This window comes from Microtus oregoni, unplaced genomic scaffold (genome assembly GCF_018167655.1).
Source record: "Microtus oregoni isolate MIOR12 unplaced genomic scaffold, Mior012 000091F_ref0000469, whole genome shotgun sequence".
NCBI lineage: Eukaryota > Metazoa > Chordata > Mammalia > Rodentia > Cricetidae > Microtus > Microtus oregoni.
Genome location: NW_024544600.1, coordinates 1386291 through 1410210, shown reverse-complemented (window position 1 = coordinate 1410210; position 23920 = coordinate 1386291). Strand labels below are relative to the sequence as shown.

The window sequence follows — 23920 nt, the reverse complement described above, 5'->3', positions numbered from 1 at the left end:
GGCCCATTAGCCGGGGGCACTGAGCCGCACACACCACTCGGCTTTAAAGAAGCAATGGGGTCGTTACCAGCCGATTATCCCAGACACACAATCACTCACAGGCCCTCGGTGGCGGCTGCTGACGCGGGAGGAAGGAAGGGTGGGGGTGGGGGTCCAGGGAGGGGATGGGGGTGAGGGGGGAGCTGGCATAATTTGGAGATCACTCATGTCGATTCTGCAAATTCAATAAAGTGCAGGGGAGAGAAGGGAGAGGGAGAGGCAGAGTGGGGGGATAATTTGGGAAGAGAAAATTGCAGCTGTGACAAGACGTTTATCATTCGGAAGCTTTAATTCTATTGAAATGGCAGCTGCTCAGCTCCGGGGCACAGAGCAGCCAGAGAGAGGGGAAGGGGGGGTTGTTGGTAGGAAGGAGAGGGGGTCCCCACCCTCGTCCTGTCCTTCTGCAGTGGAAAGAAGGAAGGTGGACCAAAGGGAGAAAGAAGGAAGTGACAGTCTTTTAGCGAAAGGTCCGTCCTGCACGTCCCAAGTAATCACAGACTGCAGAGGACAGTCACCACTTCCTGAGTGCGGGACCAACACTCCCAGTCTTTGGTGACAGGAGGTAGTAGGATATCCAGCCCTCTATTCCTGCCTGGGGCTCTTGGTGTGTTACTCAGAACCATCTTTCCCTACACCCCTCCCCACAAAGGGCTGGAGGGGGTCCTGCAGCCCCCTCCCCCACCTCCTCCCCCAAGGCTCGGGCTCCATGGCAACGGCCACGCAGACAAGGAGGCGTCTGTCAGCGTCATTTATCTCTGACATCATCAATCACTGGTCACCACGGCAACACCCATGATTCAACACAAGAGGGTCTCTCCCTGTCCAGCCCTCCTTCTGTCCCTCCCTCCTTCAGGGCCTCAGCTGGGCCCAAACTGGAAACCCCTGTTCCTCCTGGATCTGAGAAGCCAATTCTCTTCCAGCTCAGGAGGGAGTTCCAGGTTTATCCAGACAATGGCTTCAGGGGTCCCATGGCAGCCCCCCAACACAGACATACCAACTAACACCCTCTGGCCCATCCCCTAAGATACACAAGGGACAGGGGTATGTTACTCAGCCACACCCCAAAGCCAAGCAAAGCCCAGGAGAAAGCTATCCTGGGGGTAGGTACTCATGCACAAGCATGCAAGCATGCAAGATGTGCTAATGGGAGGATTCTGCGCATTCTGTGCTTAAACAACGCGCGGACACAGAGCCTGCCAGACTCACAGACAGGTTCGTGTAGTTGTCCACAAAGTAACCTTAACTAGAAGCCTGCCTGCCACCGCACACATGCTCACACGTGCACAAGGACGCACAGCACCCCCACCACCAGCCTTCAGAAACGCCGCAGGCCCCACCTTGGGCGGGGCTTGGCCCCCAGCCCTAGGACACTCACACTCCTTGGACATGCCCACTTCGAAACATTTCTGCAGCCGGCAGTACTGGCAGCGGTTCCGGGTCACCTTGTTGATGATGCAATTCTTGTCCCGGTGACACGTATACACCATGTTCTTTTGGATGCTGCGTCGGAAGAAGCCCTGGGTGCAGAGGGAAAGGAGACAGGTTATACACACCACAGTGAGAACAGCCTGGCTGCTACCCTCCAAACGCTCTGCCTTGGCCTGCCTAAGAAGGCGGGAAAAGGCGGGAATATGACTCCCCCAAAAGGACACTCTGAGAGAACCCAGGCCTGTCTGTATCTCATAGGCTGGCTTGGAGTTCTCCACAACATCCATCTCTGTACCTGATTCTTCTCTTTCAAAGAAAGGGACTCAGGGTTGAATCTGGGGTAGGACACACAAGGCTGGAGATGGGAGAAAGAAGTGTCTGGGACTCAGAGCCTGGGACTCAGGACACAGCACAGTAACCAGTAGGAGGAACTGGGCAAGGTGGAGCACACCTTTAATCCTAGCCCCCGGGAGACTGATGCAGGTGGATCTCTGAGAGTTTGAGTCTAGCCTGGTCTACATAGAGAGTTGCAGGACAGCCAGAGCTGCGTGAAAGGGAGACCCTGTCACAAAAGACCAAAAGAGGCCGGGCAGTGGTGTGGCACACCTTTAATTCCAGCATTAGGGAGGCAGAGGCAGGCGGATCTCTGTGAGTTCAAGGCCAGCATCTTCTACAAAAAGCTAGTTCCAGGACAGCCAGGGCTATACATAGACATAGAAACACTGTCTCGAAGCACAAATAAAACAACGACCAAAAGAAGACAGCTGTAGGAAGCTGAGAAGGGACCCTGTGCACAGTCACGCACACTTATGAGCAAGACATTTACCAACTACACATATGCACTGGACAGTCACAGAAAGACCAGGCTGTCCAGGGTTCTGCAATACAAGCGAGCACAGAAACTGAGTGACTAGGCAGCAGGAAGGCAGGACAAGCCAGACAGGACTAGCACACGGGCACCGCTGTCCACTACCCTTGACTTCTTTGATCTCACACCTGGAGATGGCTAGTCGAGACTGAGATTCTAAGAGCCCAAAATACTGAAAGTGTACATATTCTAGACCCTTTTTTGGTTTGGCTTTGTGCGTGTGTGTGTTTCCAGACAGGATTTTTCTGTAGCTTTGGAGCCTGTCCTGGAACTAGCTCTTGTAGACCAGGCTGGCCCCAAACTGGGATTAAAGGTGCACGCCACCGCCCAGCTTCTAGGCCCTTATCTTTGAAGGAAGAAACGGGAGCAGAGGCTCTGCTGTTTGGTAGGGAAGATATCCAGGACCACAGTGGCCAGGAAGGTTCAGCTACACACGTGCCCGAGTAAGAAGGCAGGAAACCCAGTGGCCACTAGGGAGCCCACAGCCTGGACACCTGAAGGGAGCCAAGGCCGGGTGTCTGCTACTAGCTGTCTCCTGCAAGGATGCCATGAACAGCTTCAGGCAAGGCCACTGGGGGCAGGCCTCCTGGGTCCCCAGCCAAGAGTCAGGCAGCAGCCAGCTCACCATGGCAACCTGGGCAACAGTGGCAGGGCCAGTGTATACCCTGCCAGCCAGAGGATAGAGACAAGGAGAGCATGGCAGGAGGGGGCTTCTGGCGTGAGGGAACCACTGCTCATTTATGGCGGAGGCCCTGTGGTAGACAGCCTCCTCCTCCTCCTCCACAGTTGCTGAAGAAGCAAAAGCGGGAGGCTTCGGAAACAACCCTGCCAACTGCTCGCTGAGGCCACAACAGAGGGGGGCATCCGATGTATCTACTCAAAACTGTCTTCCATGACACCCTCACTCACCTTGCAGCCCTCACAGGCGCTGACCCCATAGTGGTAGCCCGATGACTTGTCCTGACAGACGAAGCAAGGCTTGTAGATGCGGGGCAGAGGTGGTGGCGAGGGGGGGCTGGGCACTATCTCTTCTGAACTGCTGCTCTGGGTCTCGATGGCTAGGAGAGAAGGAGGAGAGTTAGAGACCCGGGGCCACTACCCTCAGCACCCTGTCCACCCTGCCCCAGTAACCCTGGCCTGGACACTAGGGCAACATTCAAAGCCTACACAGTGATGGTCTCTGCAGCCAGGGGAAGGGCAGTTAAATATCCAGACACCCATGATTCCTATGTCCCCAGAACCCACCTTCAATTCCAGCTCGCTCCCCCCCCCACACACACACAGAGCTATAATTGGAGGGTGAGGGGAGTGAGCTTGGTTTGGAAGCCCTAATACAAATAGCACCTTAGGCAGAGCTCCCCCAAGTTCAGAAGGAGTTAAGGCTTAATGAAGAGGGAGGGAAGGACAGAGACTAAAAGCAGAGGAAGCAGGGGTCAACAGGATATTCAAAGCCGGCCACTCCCTGGCCCCTTCTGCTTCCGCTCTCCCTCCTCCACCCCCTCCAACAGCAGTCAGAGCCCCTCCCCCACCCAAACAATCCCCTGGCTAAGGTGGGGTCCAAGGCAGCACACAGGAAGAATCAGATGTTGGGGCGAGACAAGAGAGCACGCCCTGAGATAGAGGGGGGGACGGACCTCCTGGAGACAGAAGAGCCCCCACAGCTCCTAGAAGCCCATCACTCTGGATGCCCAAGTCTGTGGGGAAGACAAAAGGGGTCTGTTCCCATCAATGCTCTGTCTGTCTGTCTAAAGACTACGTCCGGGTTACTACCCCCTCCGCTGTTATTCAGCTCCAAGAGGGCAGCCAGGAGGGGGTGACCTAGCCAGCAGGGGCAGTCCACCCAAGCAAAAGCTCTGTGCCTGGCTCTCTGCCCACCAGACAGAACATGGCTACTTGGGTGAGAGTTGGCTGTGCCCAGAGCCTGGGCTGCTGGGGATACAAGATGACAGATAACTATAGCAGAGACCATCCCAGATTCCCAGAGGGCCCTCCAGCATCCTCCTTTGTCCCCTCCATTTCTACGGAGGCAAGGATGGGTGGGAATCCACTTCTCTCCCATCTAGTTCTGTCCGTACGCCACCCAGTGCATGGAGAGATGGCCAGGGTTCCCGTGCCTAAACTCCTGTGGCTACGGAGTCAGGCGGAGAGGTAGGACACTTGGGGACACTGGAGCCTGGCTGCATACTACCACCCTCGTTACCTGCAAACACACCGGGGAACTATGCCAACAGCCTTGGCAGGACTTCTCCTGGCTCCTGCTTGGGCCTGGACATCAGCCTAGCCAACCAGCATGGCTGTAACCCATGTCCCCTTCCCTAACCAGAGACTATCCTGAAGGACTTTTCTGTCTATAACCCCGTAAGGTGTGGGCTGACCTGCAGCAATGTGCTCCTCATACCTACACAGAATGCCCTGCCCTGCCTTCTCACCCCACTTCCTTCTCAGGAGGCCTGACAAGCAAATCAAACAGGCAGGGAGGCCTGAGAACAGCTGCTGGGGGGCGGGGTTGGGGGGCCTGGGTGAGGCCAGGAGGCAAAGGGGCGAGTGACAAAGGAACCCTTTGTCGTGCTAACTTTTTCCAAGACGTAAAAGCAGTAACAATAGACAATCCAGACTTAGGGGGGCATCAAGGACAAGCGGGGAGCCTGGCCTCCAATCTTGGTCAGCATTCCAACAAGCACAGGAAGAAGGCATTGACCTGCCCCCCCCCCAACCTCAAGACTGAGCCAAATTGGAGGGAAAGGAGGACTGAAGGAGATCTGGGGTTCAGGGCTGAGGGAGGGCATGAGATCTGGGGTTCAGGGCTGAGGGAGGGCATGAGGCACGGCAGGTACGGCACTGAGGGAGGGGAGAACCAGGATGAAGAGCAAAAGGCCAAGGACAGACCAGAGGGGCAAAGGCTCAGAGAAACCTAGAGGTAAGGCAAAGTCCAGAAAGTTGTTTATGGGGAATGAAGAGCTGGGCTTTTTTAAATCGTTTTTGGTGAGATAGTGGGCATGGCCCTAGGTGGGGGTCAGGGCTGGGTGAGGCCTCTTTTCAAGCCACCCCAGGCAGCTGGCTGGCGGGCTACCTCTGAGGCTCTAGCTTTGTCTGCACCCCACTTCACCTGTCACCCAGGTAACTCAACCTCTGAGGTTTTAACTCAAATCCTCAAGGCAGGGTCCCCCACCTCTCCAGACCTTCAGTCTGCAGCCTAGGGAGGCTAGTGTCAAGACCAAGCCAGAAGTGTATAGGTCTTCTCAGCCTCTGCTAAGACAAAGTTACAGTGTAGCGTGAGCAGGTGTGTGTTGTGGGGGGGGGGGGGAGTACCCTGGCCTGGCCCCACCCATCAGCCACCCTCCCTTGAGGCCCCAGCCCACAAATCTCTCCACTTCCTGAAGCAAGGCTGGGGCTGGAGAAGGACCAGACCTCAGCTCAAAGTTCCAGAGAGCAGCCAAGGGCTGGAAACGGCCCAGGAAGCCCGGCGTCCCCTCTCACCTCCGCTGCCAGGGCGCCCCTCCCCCGCTCCCCTCCTGGGCGGGCGTACACAAGGCGCAGGTCCCCACGCCCCAAAGCCGTTCGCAGGCTCGAGCAAGGGGCCAGTTTCCTGAAGGAGATCAGCAGGAAATCAGCTGGGCCCCTGGCCAGCGGCTCCCCTCCCAATCCAGCTGGCGCCCTTTGCAGCTCCCTTTATAGCCCCTAGGGAAAGATGGGGAGGGGGCGCGGAGCCCTCCGTATTGCCTTTTCTCCTCATGGGGAGAGGGCGAGGGCAGTTCTGGGTGCAGCAGCGCCAGAAAGCTCAACGCAAGGCCGGAACTTAACCATCGGTCATGATAAGCATCTCCCCCCCCCCCCACTACGGGCATCCACGTGCTTCACATTCTTGGACGTCTGGAAGCGGGCGGAGGCGTGAGCTGCAGAGACTGGTGGGGGACAGATGGGGAGCCACATCCTGTGCACCCCTTGTCCTCTAGTGTACTGAAATGGGGGCTGTGGGAGGGAAGCAGAGTCCCCAAGGCCTTGCCATACCCAGCAGGTCTCCACCCACAGCCAACCTGCTCTCTTCCCTCCGCTGGTACAGGCCAGGAGGTAGGATTCTCCAAGACATCTAGAGGTGACTCCAGGCACTAGTCTCTATACACCAAAAGGTTCTTTTCAAGGTGGTGACACAGGTCCAGTGGTCACCAGGACTGCAGCTCACCAAGTACCCCAGAACAGCCTCCTTGAGGGGAGAAGGCTGAACATAGACAATACTGTTCTACTCAGACCACCACCGTTTTCCCACAGCAGGTTCTGTGTGCAGACAGGTCTCCACTTCCCCAAGTTCAGTGGTTGGAGAAAGGAGGGTGGGGGAGGCTCCCTGAATGGGCTGTCTCTCTACTAGCCTCCTCCCTCAAGTTCTGGGCCAAGAAGAGCTCAGCTGTCCTAGAGAGAGGACTTGGGGAAGAGACCCCAGGGGCTGAGGTCCCACCTTCCCCCAGTGCAAAGGAGAAGGCAGTCAGAGAGGAGAGCCTGGGGCTCAGCCCAATTAACCCGACCCCAGGGGTGACTCCTTACAGATAAGGGGGATGCTATTTCCCACCTCTTTTTCCCAAAGTCAGTGATCACCCACCCCTCCTGGTCTAAAACCTAACAGCTGATCTGCCTTGGAGGCAAAGGTCAGGGGGCAGGACAATAGGAAAGGCCCAAGGAGGTGTCTCCGAAAGGGCGGGGGTGGGCTGCCCTTCTCCTCAGGTCTCCCTTCCGTGAAAGAAGGGTTGTGGGTGGGCAAATCCTTTTCTACTCCAGCCTTCCCCAATATGCTAGGCCAGTGGTTCTCACCCCCCCTAACTCACAACCCTTTAATACAATTCCTTGTGCTGACCCCCACCCAACCATAAAAGTTATTTTCGCTGCTACTTCGTAACTGTAATTTTGAAACTGTTATGAATCGTAATGTAAATGATATCTGATATGTGATCCCCGTGAAAGGGTCCTTCAACACCCCCCCTCCAAGGGGTCACGACCCACGGGTTGAGAAGACCTGTGGTAGTCCTTAAGAGACCCAATCTTTCGTTGCTCCCTGGCAGGCAGAAAGGCGACAGCAGGTATGGGAAGGTGGGGGAGCCTCCTGGGAAGAGCCAATCCCACAGCAGAGTGGGAGATGAAACGTGAGCCACCTAACAACACCTTAGCACTAGCTCCCCACCGTCTAAAACACACTACCTCACAGCCGAGCATAAACATGCCCAGGTGTGCACCCTGGGGCATGCGCACAGGTCCTGGGTGGGAAAAGAACCTCCCCTTACAGCAGAGCCTGAACCCAATTGAACCAGACTGGCGAGGGTGCTCAGCTGCCAGGACATCAAGGTTCGCAGCGGTCGTCCCTCTTAACAGCACAAAGCCTGGCCCTATTTCCCTAGACAGGGTAACAAAAGGACCCAAGAGTAGAGGAGACACATTCCCACTGCCAGAGAACCCCTCCACCCCGCCCTTAAAAACCGAGTATTTCCTAGAGAACAACCAGGATGAAAATTAAAGAGGATTCTTCACTCCAGCTTCTTTTCCCGTTCCCAGCATGAAAGTGCGCCCGCCAGCAAGGTGCCTAGTGCCAGACCTTCCCCCCAAGATGGATTAGTTGCCTCTCAAATTGTAAGGGGTAGCCAGGACAGCAACTGTCTGGTGAAGTCCCTTTCTGCCACACCCCACTATCAACACCAAGGACAGGGAGCAGTCAGTCCCCTACCACCGGCCACAGCGAGTCAAGAGCAGGGGCTGGGGGCATCAGTTGCCGCGCACGGGAGAGACGTCTCCCTAGGCTTTGACAGGGGTGGGATCTGGGGAGGTGGCCCCTCCTCTTCAGAACAGACAAGCCCACAGCCAGGACCTTTACCCCACCCTCCAGCAGGCTGTGGAACTATGGGTTCCTAACCAAGAAGATGTAAATGGGGGGCCAGAGGCTGGAATTTCATGTCTCTGGGAGAAGGAATACTCAAAGTTACTGAGCCCTACACCATGGTAGCGCGCCAGGGTCACTGGGTGGAGGGCAACTGTCCAGCTAGGACAGCCGAGTTACAGCGAGACAGACGGAAAGAAAGTGAGGGGTAGAGAGGTCCCCACCGCCACCCCCACCCCAGCTCCTACGGTAGCACTATGGAGGCCGGTACGTACAGTGGTTTGAGCCATTCCAAAGCGGAGTCCGGAGCGGGGTGGAGTAGGGACCCGGGGCAGGGAGCCCCTTCTCCGGGAGCAAACAGGCCCGGTTCTGGTTATAGAAGTCCACCACTAGGAAGGGGTTAGGGGCGGGGGCGAGCCCCCCGACTTCCACACTCTCGTACATCTTGCCCCACGAAGGCCGGAGGTCCAGGAGGGGAAGTCCTGCACGCGGCTCCCCTCACTCAGCCGGAGGCGCCATCCCCGCCAAGCGGCTGGGGGGCAAAGGGACAAGTCCCCTCGCCCCAACGGGCGGCCCCGCGGTGGGGCGCCCTGCCCAGAATTGCCCTCGCCTAAGTCCGCAGGTCGTTCCGCCGGTCCCAGGTGAAAAGCGGGAAGTTGCGCGGGTTGGGAGGAGGTCCCTCGGCGCTCGTTTGCAGGGAACGCCCGGCGGCCCGAGAACTGGAGGCTCCGGTGTCCCAGGCAGAGTCCAGCGGTTCCCCAAGTCCGCTGGCCTGGGGCGGGATCGGGGCGGAGACGGGGGTCACCGAGCACTTCCTTCTGCCGGCCAGAGCTCCCGGGCTTCTCCGCGGCTGAGATTCCGGGTACGGGTGGGGGAACCCCGTGCGGCCCCGCCTCCGCCGGCCCGGCGGCGGGCCGCTCGCTGGGTCTCCGGTGTGCACGCCGCCGCCCCCCCCAGCCCGCGCGCCCCTTCTCTGGGATCCCAGCCCCTTGCCCCGCCCTGGCCAGGCGCCGCCCCTGGCTTAACCCTTTCCTGGCCGGTCGGGCTGCAGAGAACGAGATGAAGCGAGAGCCAGAAGGCAGCATGTGGACCGCGAGTGGGAGATCCTCAGAGTGGAAGCAGAGGCGGGAAATGAGCCGAGCACAGGGCTAGGCTGGGTAGGCAGAGCGGTGTGCACCAGGAGGCAAGACGGAAGAGTGGAGGGAATCCTCCCCATCCCAGTTCCGGCTCTCAGCCTCCCTAGTACTTTTGGTCAATCCCGGGCCCGGAGATGTTGAGGCGGGGAGGTGGGGTGGTCCCGGTGTCCTCCCCCTAAAAACACACCCCTCACCCAGCCACGGCTTCATTTGCCTAATGCAATGCGGCTGAACTCTCGCTGAACTCGCCTGGCGGCGCCTCACCTCCTGGTAACCCACCCACCGCGGCCCGTGACATCACCCGCTCGCCAACCCGCCCTCGAGGCTCGCCCACCGGCCCCTTTCTCGGCTCGGTCCGGCCCCAAACTCCGAACACGCTGGCAATGGGCACAGAGCCCAGATGCAGGTGACACAGCATTAGAACCACCAATACGGCATGCTGGGTGTCCCGGGTATGACATTGTGCAGCTTGGGCGCTGTGTCGGAATGAGACACCCAGCTTGTGTCACTGTCTGTGACATCATGTGAGACTCCGGCTGCCGGCTCGCCCGCCGGAATCCGACGGGGCAGATCTGAGCCGTTAGCACAAACACTAGCGCGGAGCTCTCCTCCTACACTCGGCGTGCTTCCGGCGAGCAAAGCTCCGCCCAGGGTGTCTCCCAGCCCGGGAACTGGGATGGGCCAGCCCAGGACAGATAAAAGGAGAGACTGGTTCCTTCCAGCTGCCCACTTCCTTCCTAGGAGGTCTGTTTCTGCGGAAGAAACGCCAAGGTTAGGTAGGTCCCTAGAAAGAAGGGATACCCAGGGAAGACTAGGGTATCCTATGATCCTGCTCTCTTAAAAGAAGGGATAAAAATACACAGATTAATCTAGAAGCCAGGTTTTGTCCACACGTGATGCCCAGAGGTCCTCATGCTTGCGCAGCAAGGACTTTAACAAATGAGCTATCTTCCAGCTCAAAGCCAGGTTCTTCAGGTATGCTGCCATTTAATGCTTACAACGCCAAGGAAACATACAGACAGGTCTGGAGGTACAAGCTACAGACACAAGCAAGAGGGTCACAGATTCAAGGCCAGCCTGGGCTACCTATAGAGTGGATCAACATCCTGCGAAACCACACAGTGACATGGTATCTCAAATTTTAAAGAGTTAAAAAAAAAAATAAAAGAACTCAGCTGGCTGTGTAGCCAAGCTGATAAAGGCACATTTGCATACATGCTATAATCACAACACTGGGCAGGTAGAAGCAAGAGCAGCTATAACCCCAACCCGCAACCCTAACAGTAATCCTGGCACTTGGGAGGCAGAGGCAGGCAGATTTCTGAGTCTGAGGAGTTCCAGGAGAGTCAGAGCTACACAGTGAGACCCTGTCTCTTAAAAGACGTTCTAGGGTCATCTTTGGTTACTTGTAGCAAGTTTGAGGCCAGCCTTAGATACATGAGACCCTGTCAGATATAAAGAACACTGGAGGGGTAGCTCAGTGACAGCATGTTTGCCTGACATGCCCCAAGCCCTGGGTTCAATCCCTATTCCTAACTGTGGGAAGTGGGGAGACTTCATGAATGGAGGTCTCAGCCAAAGAAGGTTGGTCCTCCAACACAAAAGGAAAGAGGGAACTATGCCACTAAAGCTCATGCCCCTACCAAACCAGGCCAACTCAAAATAAACTATATTTTCTGAGCGCCTTGTATATGACTGTCCTGGTGACTTTATGAAGTGACAGAAAATAGGCAAGAAATTACATCATCCCACATGTTTATATATCCACACTGCAAACCGATAAATGCTATTGTGACACAAACATAGTGTGTTCTGAGGGGCAATTAAGTTCAAGGGTCAGGGAAGAACTCGAGGCAGAGACCTAAAGAAGGCTGAAGTCCAGAGTGGAGCAAAGAGGGCAAGTGAGGGTGGTGGCTGTGCCAAGGCCACAGCTACTGGTGAGTTCATACTATCCTCTGAGAAAAGGACCAGAAAGGATGGCTGATAAAATCCCAGAGGAGAGGGTACACAGGACCAGACAGAAGAGTAGACTAAGGCCAGCTCAGACCAGATGGGCTGGTAAGCCTAAGGCTTACATGGGAGGCCCTAGGAAGGCTCTAAGGAAATGAGAGGCAAGAGTCCACTGCAGTGTAAAAAGACCTTTCCAGGTTATGAAGACTGAGTTACAAGACAGCAAGAGTGTACAGTTAGAGGTCAACCATGGTGGCAAAGGCCTTTGATCCCAGCACTCTGGAGGGAAAGGCCGGTGGATCTCTGAGTTCAAGGCCAGCCTTGTCTACAGACCCAGGACAGCCAGGACTACACAGAAAACCCAAACAAGATTTAAAAAACAAAAACAAAAAGAACATGTAGTTAGAAGTCACTATGGTAACCCAGAAAGCAGACAAGGTTGGCTTAGCCTAAGTAGCAGTGGTAATAGAGGATGGTGGGCTCACAGATATCTTCAAATATGATCCCGTTTACTGTGTGTGTGTATACTACAGTGTGTGTATGGGTGTGCTGTGTGTGTATACTACAGTGTGTGTATGGGTTGCTGTGTGTGTGTATACTACAGTGTGTGTATGGGTGTGCTGTGTGTGTATACTACAGTGTGTGTATGGGTGTGCTGTGTGTGTGTATACTATAGTGTGTGTATGGGTGTGCTGTGTGTGTATACTACAGTGTATGGGTTGCTGTGTGTGTATACTACAGTGTGTGTATGGGTGTGCTGTGTGTGTATACTACAGTGTGTGTATGGGTGTGCTGTGTGTGTATACTACAGTGTGTGTATGGGTTGCTGTGTGTGTGTATACTACAGTGTGTGTATGGGTGTGCTGTGTGTGTATGGGTTGCTGTGTGTGTATGTATACTACAGTGTGTGTATGGGAGTGCTGTGTGTGTGTATACTACAGTGTGTGTATGGGTTGCTGTGTGTGTATGTATACTACAGTGTGTGTGTGGGTGTACTGTGTATGTATGTATACTACAGTGTGTGTATGGGTGTGCTGTGTATGTATACTACAGTGTGTGTATGGGTGTGCTGTGTGTGTATGTATACTACAGTGTGTGTGTGGGTGTGCTGTGTGTGTATGTATACTACAGTGTGTGTATGGGTGTGCTGTGTATGTATACTACAGTGTGTGTATGGGTGTGCTGTGTGTGTGTGTATACTACAGTGTGTGTATGGGTGTGCTGTGTGTGTATGTATACTACAGTGTGTATGGGTGTACTGTGTGTATACTACAGTGTGTGTATGGGTGTGCTGTGTGTATGTATACTACAGTGTGTGTATGGGTGTGCTGTGTGTGTATGTATACTACAGTGTGTGTATGGGAGTGCTGTGTGTGTATACTACAGTGTGTGTATGGGTGTGCTGTGTGTGTGTATACTACAGTGTGTGGATGGGTGTGCTGTGTGTGTGTATACTACAGTGTGTGTATGGGTGTCAAAAGACAACTTTCAGGGGTGTACAGCGGTATGTACTTTTAATCCCAGCACATAGGAGGTAGATGCTGATGGATCTCTGTAAATTCCAGGGAAAGATGGCTCAGCAGTTAAAATTAGCGGCTATTCTTCCAGAGGACCCTGGTTCCATTCCCAGCACCCAGATGGTGGCTCACAATGATTTCCAATTCCAGTTGTAGGTGATCTAAAACCATCCCTGTCCTCTGTAGGCACTAGGCACACACACAGTGAACAGACATGCATGAATACAAAATACCCAGATACATAAAGTCATATCTTTCTGAGAAAGAGAGAGAGAGAAGAAAGAGAGAGAGAACTTTCAGAAATTGGCTTTCTTTCACCGTGTGGGTCCCCAGGATCACAGATTGGTGGTAAGTGCCTTTACCTACTCAGCTGCCTTCCTGGTCTTCACAAGAAATGTGGAAAGTAGAATCGATGTGGGGGAGTTGGAAGTCGTATCTGGTATGCAGTTTTAGGGTTTTTATAGGGGATACAAGGCCTCCTTGTAATGGGAGCTGGCCTGTAGCTCCACCCATTCCCGTTTCAGCCTATTAAGTGCTGGGATTAGGGCCCCTCTACCACGCCCAGCTGTGATGTGCACCTGCTCCACCAAGGTTCCAGAGATGGCAGAGAGGCTACCTGCTGCAGAGCAGAAGGCTGCGGGACTCCCAAGAGAGTGCAGGGGCTTGCCAATGGAGTGCTGCGGTATAAGGTCAGTGTGAGGTGTAGGCATGGATGCCCTCCATATTTTCTGTTCACTGATGTGGCGCCTGGCACAGCGATGTGGGTAGACACTCTCCTCACAGCTGCAAGGGGCTAAGGGATCGGACACTGTCCCTCATGATCACTCAAAGATCTCCCAAAGAGCTGGCACCCAGTATAGAAGCCAGAGGGAAGTAACTTCATGATAGAGAGATGAGTGCTCTGAGAGACAGAGAGAGAGAGAGAGAGAGAGACAGAGAGAGAGAGAGAGAGAGAGAGAGAGCGCCATGGGCATTCAAAGCAGGGAGGAGAATGTGATGAGGAGGGGACATCTGAGATGGATTCTGGGAAGTGGTCACATTCAAGATCCCCAGCTTTAAAAAAAAAAAAATGCCCCTTGAAGGATGAACAGGATTTCCGAAGCTAGACAGAAAAGCTGGGGTGAGATGCCTGCTCTAGCAGCCACAAGGTCGAGAAGCAGGTCAAGGAGGAACACAGTGTCCTGAGGCTGTGAAAGGAGCAAGAGCGAGGGAGGGAAGGCCCTGGCTGGCAGCAGGGGCTGGGATGCTGGGTGGCAGCTGCCTGCAGGCTGTGGCCTCATTGCTGCACTGCTCAGCCTCAGGTCCCATCCCCAGCTCCCCCGGGGCTTTGTGCTGAGCAAGCCCTTGGCAGGTGTGGGCTGAATCTTCACTAACACCACCTCCAGCCCCGGCCTGAGCGGAGAAGGGCTGCCTCCTCTGCCCTGCCTCATCTGGAAGGGACGACGAATAGAACATGAGGCCTGGTGCCAGATCAGACATCGGGTCCTAATACAGGGCATCCACCCCGAGACAATACTCAGCTCCACCCCGCCCCTTGTCCTCACTGCTCTTCAAGGTACTTGAAGCTACTGGAGGCCATACCCAGCAAGCAGGTCACCATGGCCTCGCAGCAAGCAGCCTGCCAGAGGCAGATTGGAAGGGCCAAAAAGATTCAGAGAAAGGTTGAATGACCTGCCCAAGGTTGCTCATTAGAAAGACTTCTGTCCGTTAGCAAGTAGGGGAGCAGCATGAGCCTTTGGGCTGGCTGACATGTTCAGCAGCTTGGGGTTCAGCTGTGCAGGGGAGAACCTGGATTCCTAATGCTACCAGGGCTAAGGGACCACCCCCCCAGACTATCCTGACTATTGAAGAAGGCACTGTCCCAACTTTAATAATTTGGAAAAGGTTCTCATTTCCTCTTTTTTCTAACTGATTCTATTGCCCCCTCCCCAACACATACAACATGAAGATGCCACAGTCCCAAACATACACACATACGGATGCTACAGTCCCAAACACACATCCAAAGGCAGCCCTGGGCTGCACTGGCACAGCCCCCATGGCACACACGGCTTGGCAAGAGGTGGATACGATGCCTGAGGCCCTGACTGGCCTAAGAGGAAGAGAGGAAGACAGGCTTCCTTCCCTGGGTCCCCTCTCCCAATCCATGCGGGGATCCTACCCTAAGATAGCCTGTACATCTCCCTCCTGGGAGATAAAGAGTGAGGTGCCCCCACTTTCAATGAAAACCCTGTGTGGAAGGACTTTTGGCTGACTGCACTTTGGACCCCAAGAAAGGCATAGCTAGGCGGCACCCTGTCCCTGAGGCTGTGGTTCTTACTGTACTGAAAAGAGTGGAGAGAAGCTGGGGGAAACAGCAGAACGGGGGATGCGGAGAAGAGCTCGCCACCCCCACCTTCCGAGGCCTGGGCACTGAGAAGACGGGGAGGAGGAGGGGGACAACAGCCCCATATCTAGACACGTATCCAGCCAACACGTGGAAGGAAAATCTGTAGCCGCCTCTCAGGTTCCTGTCCCAATTCTTCTATTGATTGCTTCTATCTCCCCCCCCCCCCCCCCATCTCTCAAACTGCAAACAAAATCTGAATAGGAACTATGGCTTTTACACTCTGTTCCTTCAGAATCTGTCCTGGGATGGGAGGAGGCGGCGGCCGCTGTGTTCTGCAAACTCATGTTCTTACTGGACTGCAAGAGGGCAGAGTGGGGTTGGGCGGGGTGTGAACAGATTGTATCCACAGCTTCCAGGGCAGGATGGAGATTTTTCCCTGGGCCTCTTATCTTCCTCTCCAGTCCCCAAGTCCAAAACACAGGAGGAGGCAAGAATGAACGTGGCCTTCTCTGCGCCCCCTACTGGGAGAAGTCAGAGGCGGGGTCTCCAGCAACCTGGACAAGATTCAACAATGGCACTAAGGCCCCAAAACTCTCCCCACGACCCAAAACGTCCCCCCACAGTCTCCCTCTAAAGCTGCCTGTCTGGATGGTGGGAAACAGTCTTCAGGGCAGTTCTACTGTATTGTAAACGCCCATCTTTTTTATGACTTCTTTATTCGTGTATGCGAGCGCACTGTCTTCATGTGTACCAGGAGGAATCTGATCCCACTACTGATGGTTGTGAGCCACCATGTGACTGCCGGGAATTGAACTCAGGACCTCTGGAAGAGCAGTCAAGTGCTCTTAACCACTGAGCCATCTCTCCTGCCCCACCTTGCATCTTCTATCCTCCTTTGTCAACGAGTGCAAGGTGCCTCTACTGGAACAGTCTAGAAGGTTTTTAAAGTACAGACAAAGTCCCGACCCACGGCAGGTGCCTCCCGTTCTGTGGGGTCACATGCCCAGCACACACCAAGTGTGCTCTCCGGATATGCTAGCCTAACCTGGCCCTCTTAGGAATCTGGTAATGTCCCTGTGGTACAGAGGAGGAAACATGCCAAAGAGATCTCCATCTAAGTGACACCCCTGAAGCCCAGGGAATTCCAAGGGTGCCTAAGAAGACCATTGTCTTAGTTGTCCTCAGGCAGGGAAACACAAAGAATATCAGAGATACTGCTCCCTTTCCCAAACACAAGCTGAAGGAAGGTCACGCCCCCTTAGGCTCTTAAACCACGACACCTCTGCCCTAAATCATGCCCCCCCACAAACACACAGTCCCAGCGTACATACAGGCTGACATTCCCCTCTTCAGCTCCGGATTTGATTCTCTTCAAACACATTGAATTCTAGAACACTCTCACGTAGTATACACAAGCCATTAATCCCCCTCCTCAACATACTCAGCCTTGACACCCACACCCCCCAAACCACACAACCCTGACCTCCCACAGTAAACACACCAGGCCTCAGGGGCCAACCAACAAAGGGGACAGGAGTCTAGTGCTATCTCTGGGGCCTCCACCCTGGTTCCCTAGGAGACTAGCAGCAGGACAATACCTAGCCTCCCCGTGGTGACCTGAAGAGGCCTTTGGTCCTCCCAAGGGTCACCTGTTCTCTTCAGAGTTCATGCAAGACACCTAAGGTGCAACCTCGCAAGAGGGCCAGGTAGGGGAGGCCATCTAGACAGCTATGTGCTTGTGGGACTGGAGCAGGGAGCCTGGGAGGTCACGGGGACATCACCGCTTCAAGCTGGAAGGAAAGGCCTCCCGCCTCCAGGAACTGCCTGACCCCTGTGCTAGTCCCAGGAGAGGCTAAAGCTGTAAACTTTTGAGCTGCTTCCAGGCACCCAGTGCACAGCAGGAGGGGGTTGGGATGCCTGGTTGTCTCAGACCCAAGGCCAGGCCTCTGGCCCCTAGTCCTAGAAGGTGCTCAGAGGCTGGGGAGTAGGGAGGAAGAGATGTTGTTGTTTACTAGAGAGGGGGAGGGGTGGGAAACCCACAAGCTCACAGAGGAGGGGGCAGGAAAAGGGCATTGCCTAACCTGGGTGGAGAAAGCCAAAGAAGGCTGCCATTTGCCCGGTATATGGGCACCCCACCCTGGAAGTAGGTTACGAGGGTGGGGGCTCTCCCCACCCACCTCTAAGAAAGAGGAAGGTGTTTGCAACACTCAGAGGAAGGCAGAGAATTTACTTTATCTCTCACAGGGGTCAGATCCCAAATCCTCTTGCGGCCCCTCCAGGGAGTCTGTCTGTCCAGCCCCTTGTTACCAGCACATGGAAAAGGAAAAGCCGGTCACTAGTACCAGCTTGCAGGACCCCTGACTCCTTTGCTTCTTAAAAATTCCACCCTGGAAGAAAGTATAATTCTCCCAGCTCCCTTCAAATGCAAAGAGCATCTGTTCTGGTTTTTTTGAGACAGGGTATCTCTGTGTAGTCCTAGCTAGCCTGGAACTTGCTCTGCAGACCAGGCTGGCCTTGAACTCAAGAGATCCACCTGCCTCTGCCTCCAGAGTGCTGGGATGAAAGGTGTGCGCCACCACCTCCAGGCTGCAGGGATGTTTTTTACATAGGTGCACTTGCCCAATCCCCAACACTCTGGTCTCCCCATCAGCAGCACAGACTAGAAAACCAGAACAGAACGGGGTTCTCCGACTCCCCTATTAAGGTGGGGAGAAGGGGTAGAAATCAAAGGTGAAGGCTTGAGGCATTACTAGCAGGGGGGAAATGAGGTAGTACCTGTCTGCTCCGTAGCTCAGCTGCATAAGGGATTGGAGATGGGAAGGAACATGGGCATAGCCTATCTCTTCCTGAAGGCTGGTGGGGCCTGGAAGGGAGGGGGCTGCGACAAAGCCAGAGGCCAGAGGCGGCGATCCAGGAAGCAGTGGTGGCTGTGGGCAGACGGCCAGTTGTGGGCAGTGAGGCGCCCAGCCAGAGCCTGCCCCAGGGACAAAGAGACTCCCTGGCTCCGGGGAGAGAGTGCTACCCCCCACACCAAGAAGGGGGCACTGACCCAGCCCAGCCAGGCACACAGGGCAGTGGTGCCAGGCAACTTGCCAATGGCTGTGGGAGGGGCAGTGGGTGCCAGGCAGGGTGCTTGGTCCCTGCCAACCAGGAGAGGTGGGACACGTTTCCCAGGTCAGCAGCTGACCAGCCAGCCAGCCAGCCAGCCATGGCCTGCTCTGCTGCTTCCCACCCCCTCCTGCCCCAGGCCAGGCCCAGCTCCCTCCTCCTAGGCTCTGGCCTGGAGCCCAGCTGGGCCCTGGGGGCCAGAGTTACTGTAAGCGGCCTGGCAGGCCCTGAGCCTGGACTTTGCCAGCTGGCTATAGCCACTGCCACCTCCCACTACCTGGCTTGGCCAGCTAGGGAAGGGTACTGAGACCCTCGCCCAGCCAACTTGTGACCCTCATGGCAGAGGGTAGAGGCAGAAAACACAAGCCCTGCCAAGCCAATGCATGTGTCCAAGGTCAGAGTCCAGGCAGAAAGCCCCCACGGAGTCCCTCCCTGTCCTTCGGGGGCGGGGGAGTTGCGGGGCAGAGGGGGCGGGTGTTGCACGGGCTCCAGCTGTGCCGAGCTGCCCTGGCCTGTCTCTTGAAGCCCTTTCCCTCAGAGTACTGGAAGAGGGTGGGGTGGAGGTGGGTTTCACTCTCGCAGTGTTGAGCTGTCATTTCCCCCCCAACGCTGAGAGGTTTGTTTATCCACCTCAGCCTCTGCATCCATCCCTCCTCAGAGCTATTTATAAGGCCCTCAATAGCATAGCACCAGGGACACAAGGGACAAAGGGGGACAACAACAGTAGGAAGGAACCAAATGGTTTCATCTTTTCTCCACCACTCCCAACATCAAACAAGCTAAGAGCAGTGGGACCATCGTCAAGCCCCCCCCTCCAACCCTGCACCCGTACACACCATGTCCCCCCTAGTCTAGAAAAGACCTTGTCACTCACTGTGCCTCCAGCGGAACAGACGTGTCCAGGAACCCCAATCCTGGGGCCTGCCCCCCTCCATACTCCCTCCCCCAAGCCTCCCCACCTAGACTTACTGGCTGGGGATGGTGTGCTGTATCCACTAACTGGAAGCTGGTGCTGGAGACTGCTGAGGGCGCCTGGAGGGGAGAGTCCACCCAACATAGGGGGGAAGAAGAAGGCGTAGGGGGGCACCGGGTACCCATTGAGGTGCCCGCCCCCAGGTGTTGGGCAGGAACTGCTATTGCTGGCCATGCCAAGCGGTCACAGTCAGAAGGGCAGGCGAACAGTCTGGCAGGCAGCTGTGATACGCTTCACGCGGTCTCTCCTCCTCCGGGCATGGGGCCTGGGCCCAGAGGGGGTTTGGGTGGTCAGCCCACCCCCACCCCGTTCTGTCCCTGGAGTTGCAGTCCAAAGTGAGTGAGTTAATTTCAGCCTTCTGGAGCCCCCTCCCTAGCCAGGGGCCAGGTGGACTGGGGGATGTCCCAAGAGTCGGTCCTTTGGTTAAGCAGTTCTGTGAGCAGACACTTCTGTAGGAAGGTCCAGAGCTGGTCTTCAGGGTGTCAAAAAGGATGCCACTCCCAGAAGGGCCCCAGCTAGGCGGCTGGGGGGTGGCATGTCCTGCGGTGCTGCAGAAAGAGGAAAGGCAGGTAAGTGGGTACTGAGCAGGCGCATGGGATTCCCCACGGCGCTCCCCAACCTGGGCAGCCAGAGATTTTCCTGTGGCACCCAGCTGAGCAGACACTTGGCACCATTCCTGGCTGGCAGGGCCAGCCTAGGACCAGGGCCCAGACACTGCTGGGGGTGGCAGGATAGCACAGCCAGGCTGGGATTATGGGGACAGGGCCCAGAGTATGGGAGGGCCTCTCACCCAGAATGCTTGGGAAAGGGTCCACACAGTGCCACCCCAAAGATCAGTGCAGCTGAGGCAAGCAGCTGGCTCTCCTTCCCCCAGTGTGGGTTACCTGAGGTCAAGATACAGAGAACGCGCTGGCAGGGAGGGGGGAGAAGCCGCTTCCCTAAAGCACGGGCACTTCTCAGAAAAATGACTCCTAAGTGGAGGGGGGCTCTCACACCACTTCCCCCCTAAACAAGACCCAGCATCCCAGATCAGAACATCCCTCCCTTGAGGAGGAGACCCAAATCCATATCCACGCAGGGGAATGGATCTCCAGGTCTCCTAGGCAACATTCCCAATACCGAACAGTACAGGTGGCCCCAGGAAGCCCTAAGTCAGGAAAACGACACCCAGGGGATGAGGGAGTAAGTGGACAGGACATACAAGACCAGATGCTACCCTTGCCAGTGTGTACGCAGATCCATCCACACCCTATCTGAAGAGCTGAGGCCAGAGGGTAGACACAGATAACACCTTGGGGTAGAGACACAGCTACCTACAGATTCTGATACATAGCCAGATAGGGAGAAACAGAGCTAAGGGCTCTTCAAGTCGGTCTGAGTGTAGATTATACACAAATCTATACACATGTGTAGGGACATGTGCTGCAAATATACACACATAAATGTATCATATATACATATGATAGAAGAGACACAAAATTAATCACAGCCAAACAAAACCAGGTCTTACTTCCGTCTGTCCCCTTGTCAGGTACTAATCCAAGAATACTCCAAAATGTCTACACACTAGGATGGCTGGGACCAGCTAACAGGGCCCAGGGATTTGGCTCTGTTGGTAAATGTTTTGCTATACATGCATGAGGACCTGATTTTAGACACCCAGCAAAAAGCCAGGCACAGCGTCACACACCTGCAACCTCGGAGCTGGAGAAGCAGAGCCAGAAGGCTGTCTGACATCTGCCGGCTGTCCAGCCTCACTGAAGCAGTGAGCTCCAGGTTCACTCAGAGACACTATCTCAAAAACTGCGACAGAGAGTTATTAAGAAAAAGACACTTGGTCAGGCTTGGTGGCGCACGCCTTTAATTCCAGCATGGGGGAGGCAGAGGCAGGTGGATCTCTGTGAGTTCCAAGACAGGCTCCAAAGCTACAGAGAAACTCTGTCTCAAAAAAAAAAAAAAAAAGGGCCGGGCGGTGGTGGCGCACGCCTTTAATCCCAGCACTCGGGAGGCAGAGGCAGGCGGATCTCTGTGAGTTCGAGACCAGCCTGGTCTACAAGAGCTAGTTCCAGGACAGGCTCCAAAGCCACAGAGAAACCCTGTCTCGAAAAGCCAAAAAAAAAAAAAAAAAAAAAAGGACAAAACAAAACCTTAAACATGGCACTCGCGTACATAGCAAGTCCATTTCTGGGTATCTACCCAAGAAACAAGACAATGGAAGCCTTGCGCAACAAGATTTGTGTGTGCACGCTCAGATCAGGATCATAGACCCTAAGTGAGCAGTGAAACCAACCCAGAGGTCTAAAATGGTGGACACCCAACACGCTAGAGTATTTCTGTGCCAAAAAAAAGAGAACAAAGAACTGACACACAAGCATGGCCAAGCCCTGAGAGCAACACAGTTGCCCAAGATGCTTATGTTGTATGATTCGACTTCTAAGAATGTCCAGGAGGAGCAGATCTGTGTGCATACATTTGTGGTTACTAGGAACTAGGGTGTGAATGTCAGGGAAAGGAGAAGTAGCTGCTAGTGGGTATGGGAACTTTCGGGGGCGGTGAAAACGTTTTAACGTCGGTGGTGGCGGCAGCGATGGTGGTGGTAGCTGCGTGACTCTCTCTATACACAGGCGAGAGCTATGCAACTGTGCAGAGTTGCAACTCCTTGTCTTTCTGGCTTCTTTCTGAAAAGGGCTCACTCACTAAATCACTCAGGCAGGCACTGAACTTGCAATCCGTCTGTCTGAACCTCCAGAGGACTGAGATTACAGGTGTACACCACCCACGCGGGGCTTAAACTGTATACTTTTAGTGGGTGCATTTTGTGGCAAGTGAGTTACTATCGCAATAAACCTCTTTAAAAGAAAAAAAATAGAGCTACAAAGACCTAAAATAAGAATTGTCAGCTGGTGCCGGGCGGTGGTGGCGCACGCCTTTAATCCCAGCACTCGGGAGGCAGAGGCAGGCGGATCTTTGTGAGTTCGAGGCCAGCCTGGTCTACAAGAGCTAGTCCCAGGACAGGAACCAAAAAGCTACAGAGAAACCCTGTCTCGAAAATAAAAAAAAAAAAAAAAAAAAAAAAGAATTGTCAGTTGGGTGGTGGTGGCGCACACCTTTAATCTCAGCACTTGGAAGGCAGAGGAAGGTGGGTCTCTGTCAGTGAATTCGAGGCAGGCCTGGTCAATGAAGCGAATCCCAAGACAGTCAAGAGCTGTTACACAGAGAGAGCCTGTCTTGAAAAACCAAAAACCAAAACAAAAAAAAAAAGAAGAAGAAGAAGAAGAAGAAGAAGAATCATCCCTTTCCAACATTCCCCCTCCATCCCTACTCCCCACACTTAGGACATACCAGGTTCCAAGCTCCAGGCTCCAGGCCTAAACCTGGAGACTGGAGGATGCATATATAACCAGCATTTGCCTGGGGACCAGGATGAGAATGGGGGGTTCTTGCCAAGGCCACTGTGGAAGAGCACTGTGTCCTCTGTCGACTGTCCCAGCCTGTGTCTTCTGTTAACTGAGGAAGACAGAGAGAGAGGGGGCAGGTAGTGGCCACGGAAGCAACAGCTCCGCTGGAGTGAAATCCGCACTGTGTTAGTGATTCATCACACTAACCACTGGGTGGGCCTCACTCCTGAATGAGGTGCCTCCTTCCCTTCACAGACCGATGATTGATGTCAGAGAAAAATGGGGGTTCCACCTACAGGGCCAGTGGCCGCTCCGTCCCCCATCTCCTATGGGATCCCATACAACAGGAGCACAGGCTGCAAGAGCCACGCTAAGGAGGACAAGTGTCTGCACTTGGACCCCCTACAGACACGCCATGCCACACACCTGCAGAAAGTCACCCATGCGAGCCTACAGAAAACATCTGGGTGGGCGAGAGCAAGCCTGCTGCCCTGGCCTGTGTAAAGGCCGCATGGGAGCAGAGCAGCCTGGAGCATCTCTCCACACCTGGCCCCAACCACACATGAGTGCATTCCAGGACTTATGAGCATGGGCTCCTGCATAGACTCCCAGAGACACACAACTCTCAAGGTGCACAGTCTAGCTTAGGAGATGCCCCGAGGTCCTCCCTGTGGGCCAGCCCTCAGGAGGATTCATGTCTACACAGAGGCTTACCTACCGATAGGTGAGGCCTAGGAGACAGCTGACCAAAGAGAGGCCACCAGACCCACGACTGAAGCCAGAAAGCTCACTTCAAACTAAAGGCATTCTGACCTTGCTTGTGGAGGTGGGTGACACCTGGCTCAGACTTTTGAGGCCCAGTCTTTTATATTCTAGAAGCCAGCTTTGCCCACACAGAAGACTAATGGTATCTACCTTAGAACGAATGCCTCAAGTCTCCCCCTGAAGAGGTTAAAACTGTGTCAGACCTCGAGCCACCAGCCTGCCCCAAACATATAACTCTGGGGAGAGTCTGGAAGGCCTCAGAACCTCTAGTATCCTAACCCAGCTGGGCCTACACACTTCAAGGCAACATTCTACAGCTCCCTGAGGGGAAGAGGGAGGGCTCTCCAGTGAGGGCAGGACAAAGGTCACAGAAATGGGCCAAGAGCCAGGCTGACCAGGGAACAGGGATAGGCACGGGCAAAGATGATGAGGGGGTGGAGCAAGGTCCTTTGGGAGCCATGACCCTCACAGAGATGCCTGCGCCCTGGCCAGAGAATTTAAACCGGCACCAAAGAGGGAAAACAAGCAACCCACATATAACCCCCACCCTCTGCC

The 23920-nt window shown here is 54.8% G+C and overlaps 1 protein-coding gene across 4 annotated transcripts in view; it reads right to left on the bottom strand.

The window, feature by feature from the left end:
* Positions 1-23920, bottom strand: part of Rara (retinoic acid receptor alpha) — a 46458-nt gene that overhangs the window by 5130 nt on the left and 17408 nt on the right. For 2 of the 4 annotated variants that reach the window (XM_041643986.1, XM_041643985.1), the window contains exons 2-4: positions 19199-19750; positions 3245-3393; positions 1415-1556 (exon numbers count right to left, since the gene is read on the bottom strand). In XM_041643986.1, the coding sequence (XP_041499920.1) occupies positions 1415-1556; positions 3245-3393; positions 19199-19376 (469 nt within the window). In that variant the 5' untranslated portion in view covers positions 19377-19750. Of the gene's footprint in view, positions 1-1414; positions 1557-3244; positions 3394-8464; positions 9164-19198; positions 19751-22544; positions 22710-23920 lie in introns of those variants that run through there. The other 2 variants (XM_041643984.1, XM_041643987.1) reach the window with 2 other exon arrangements.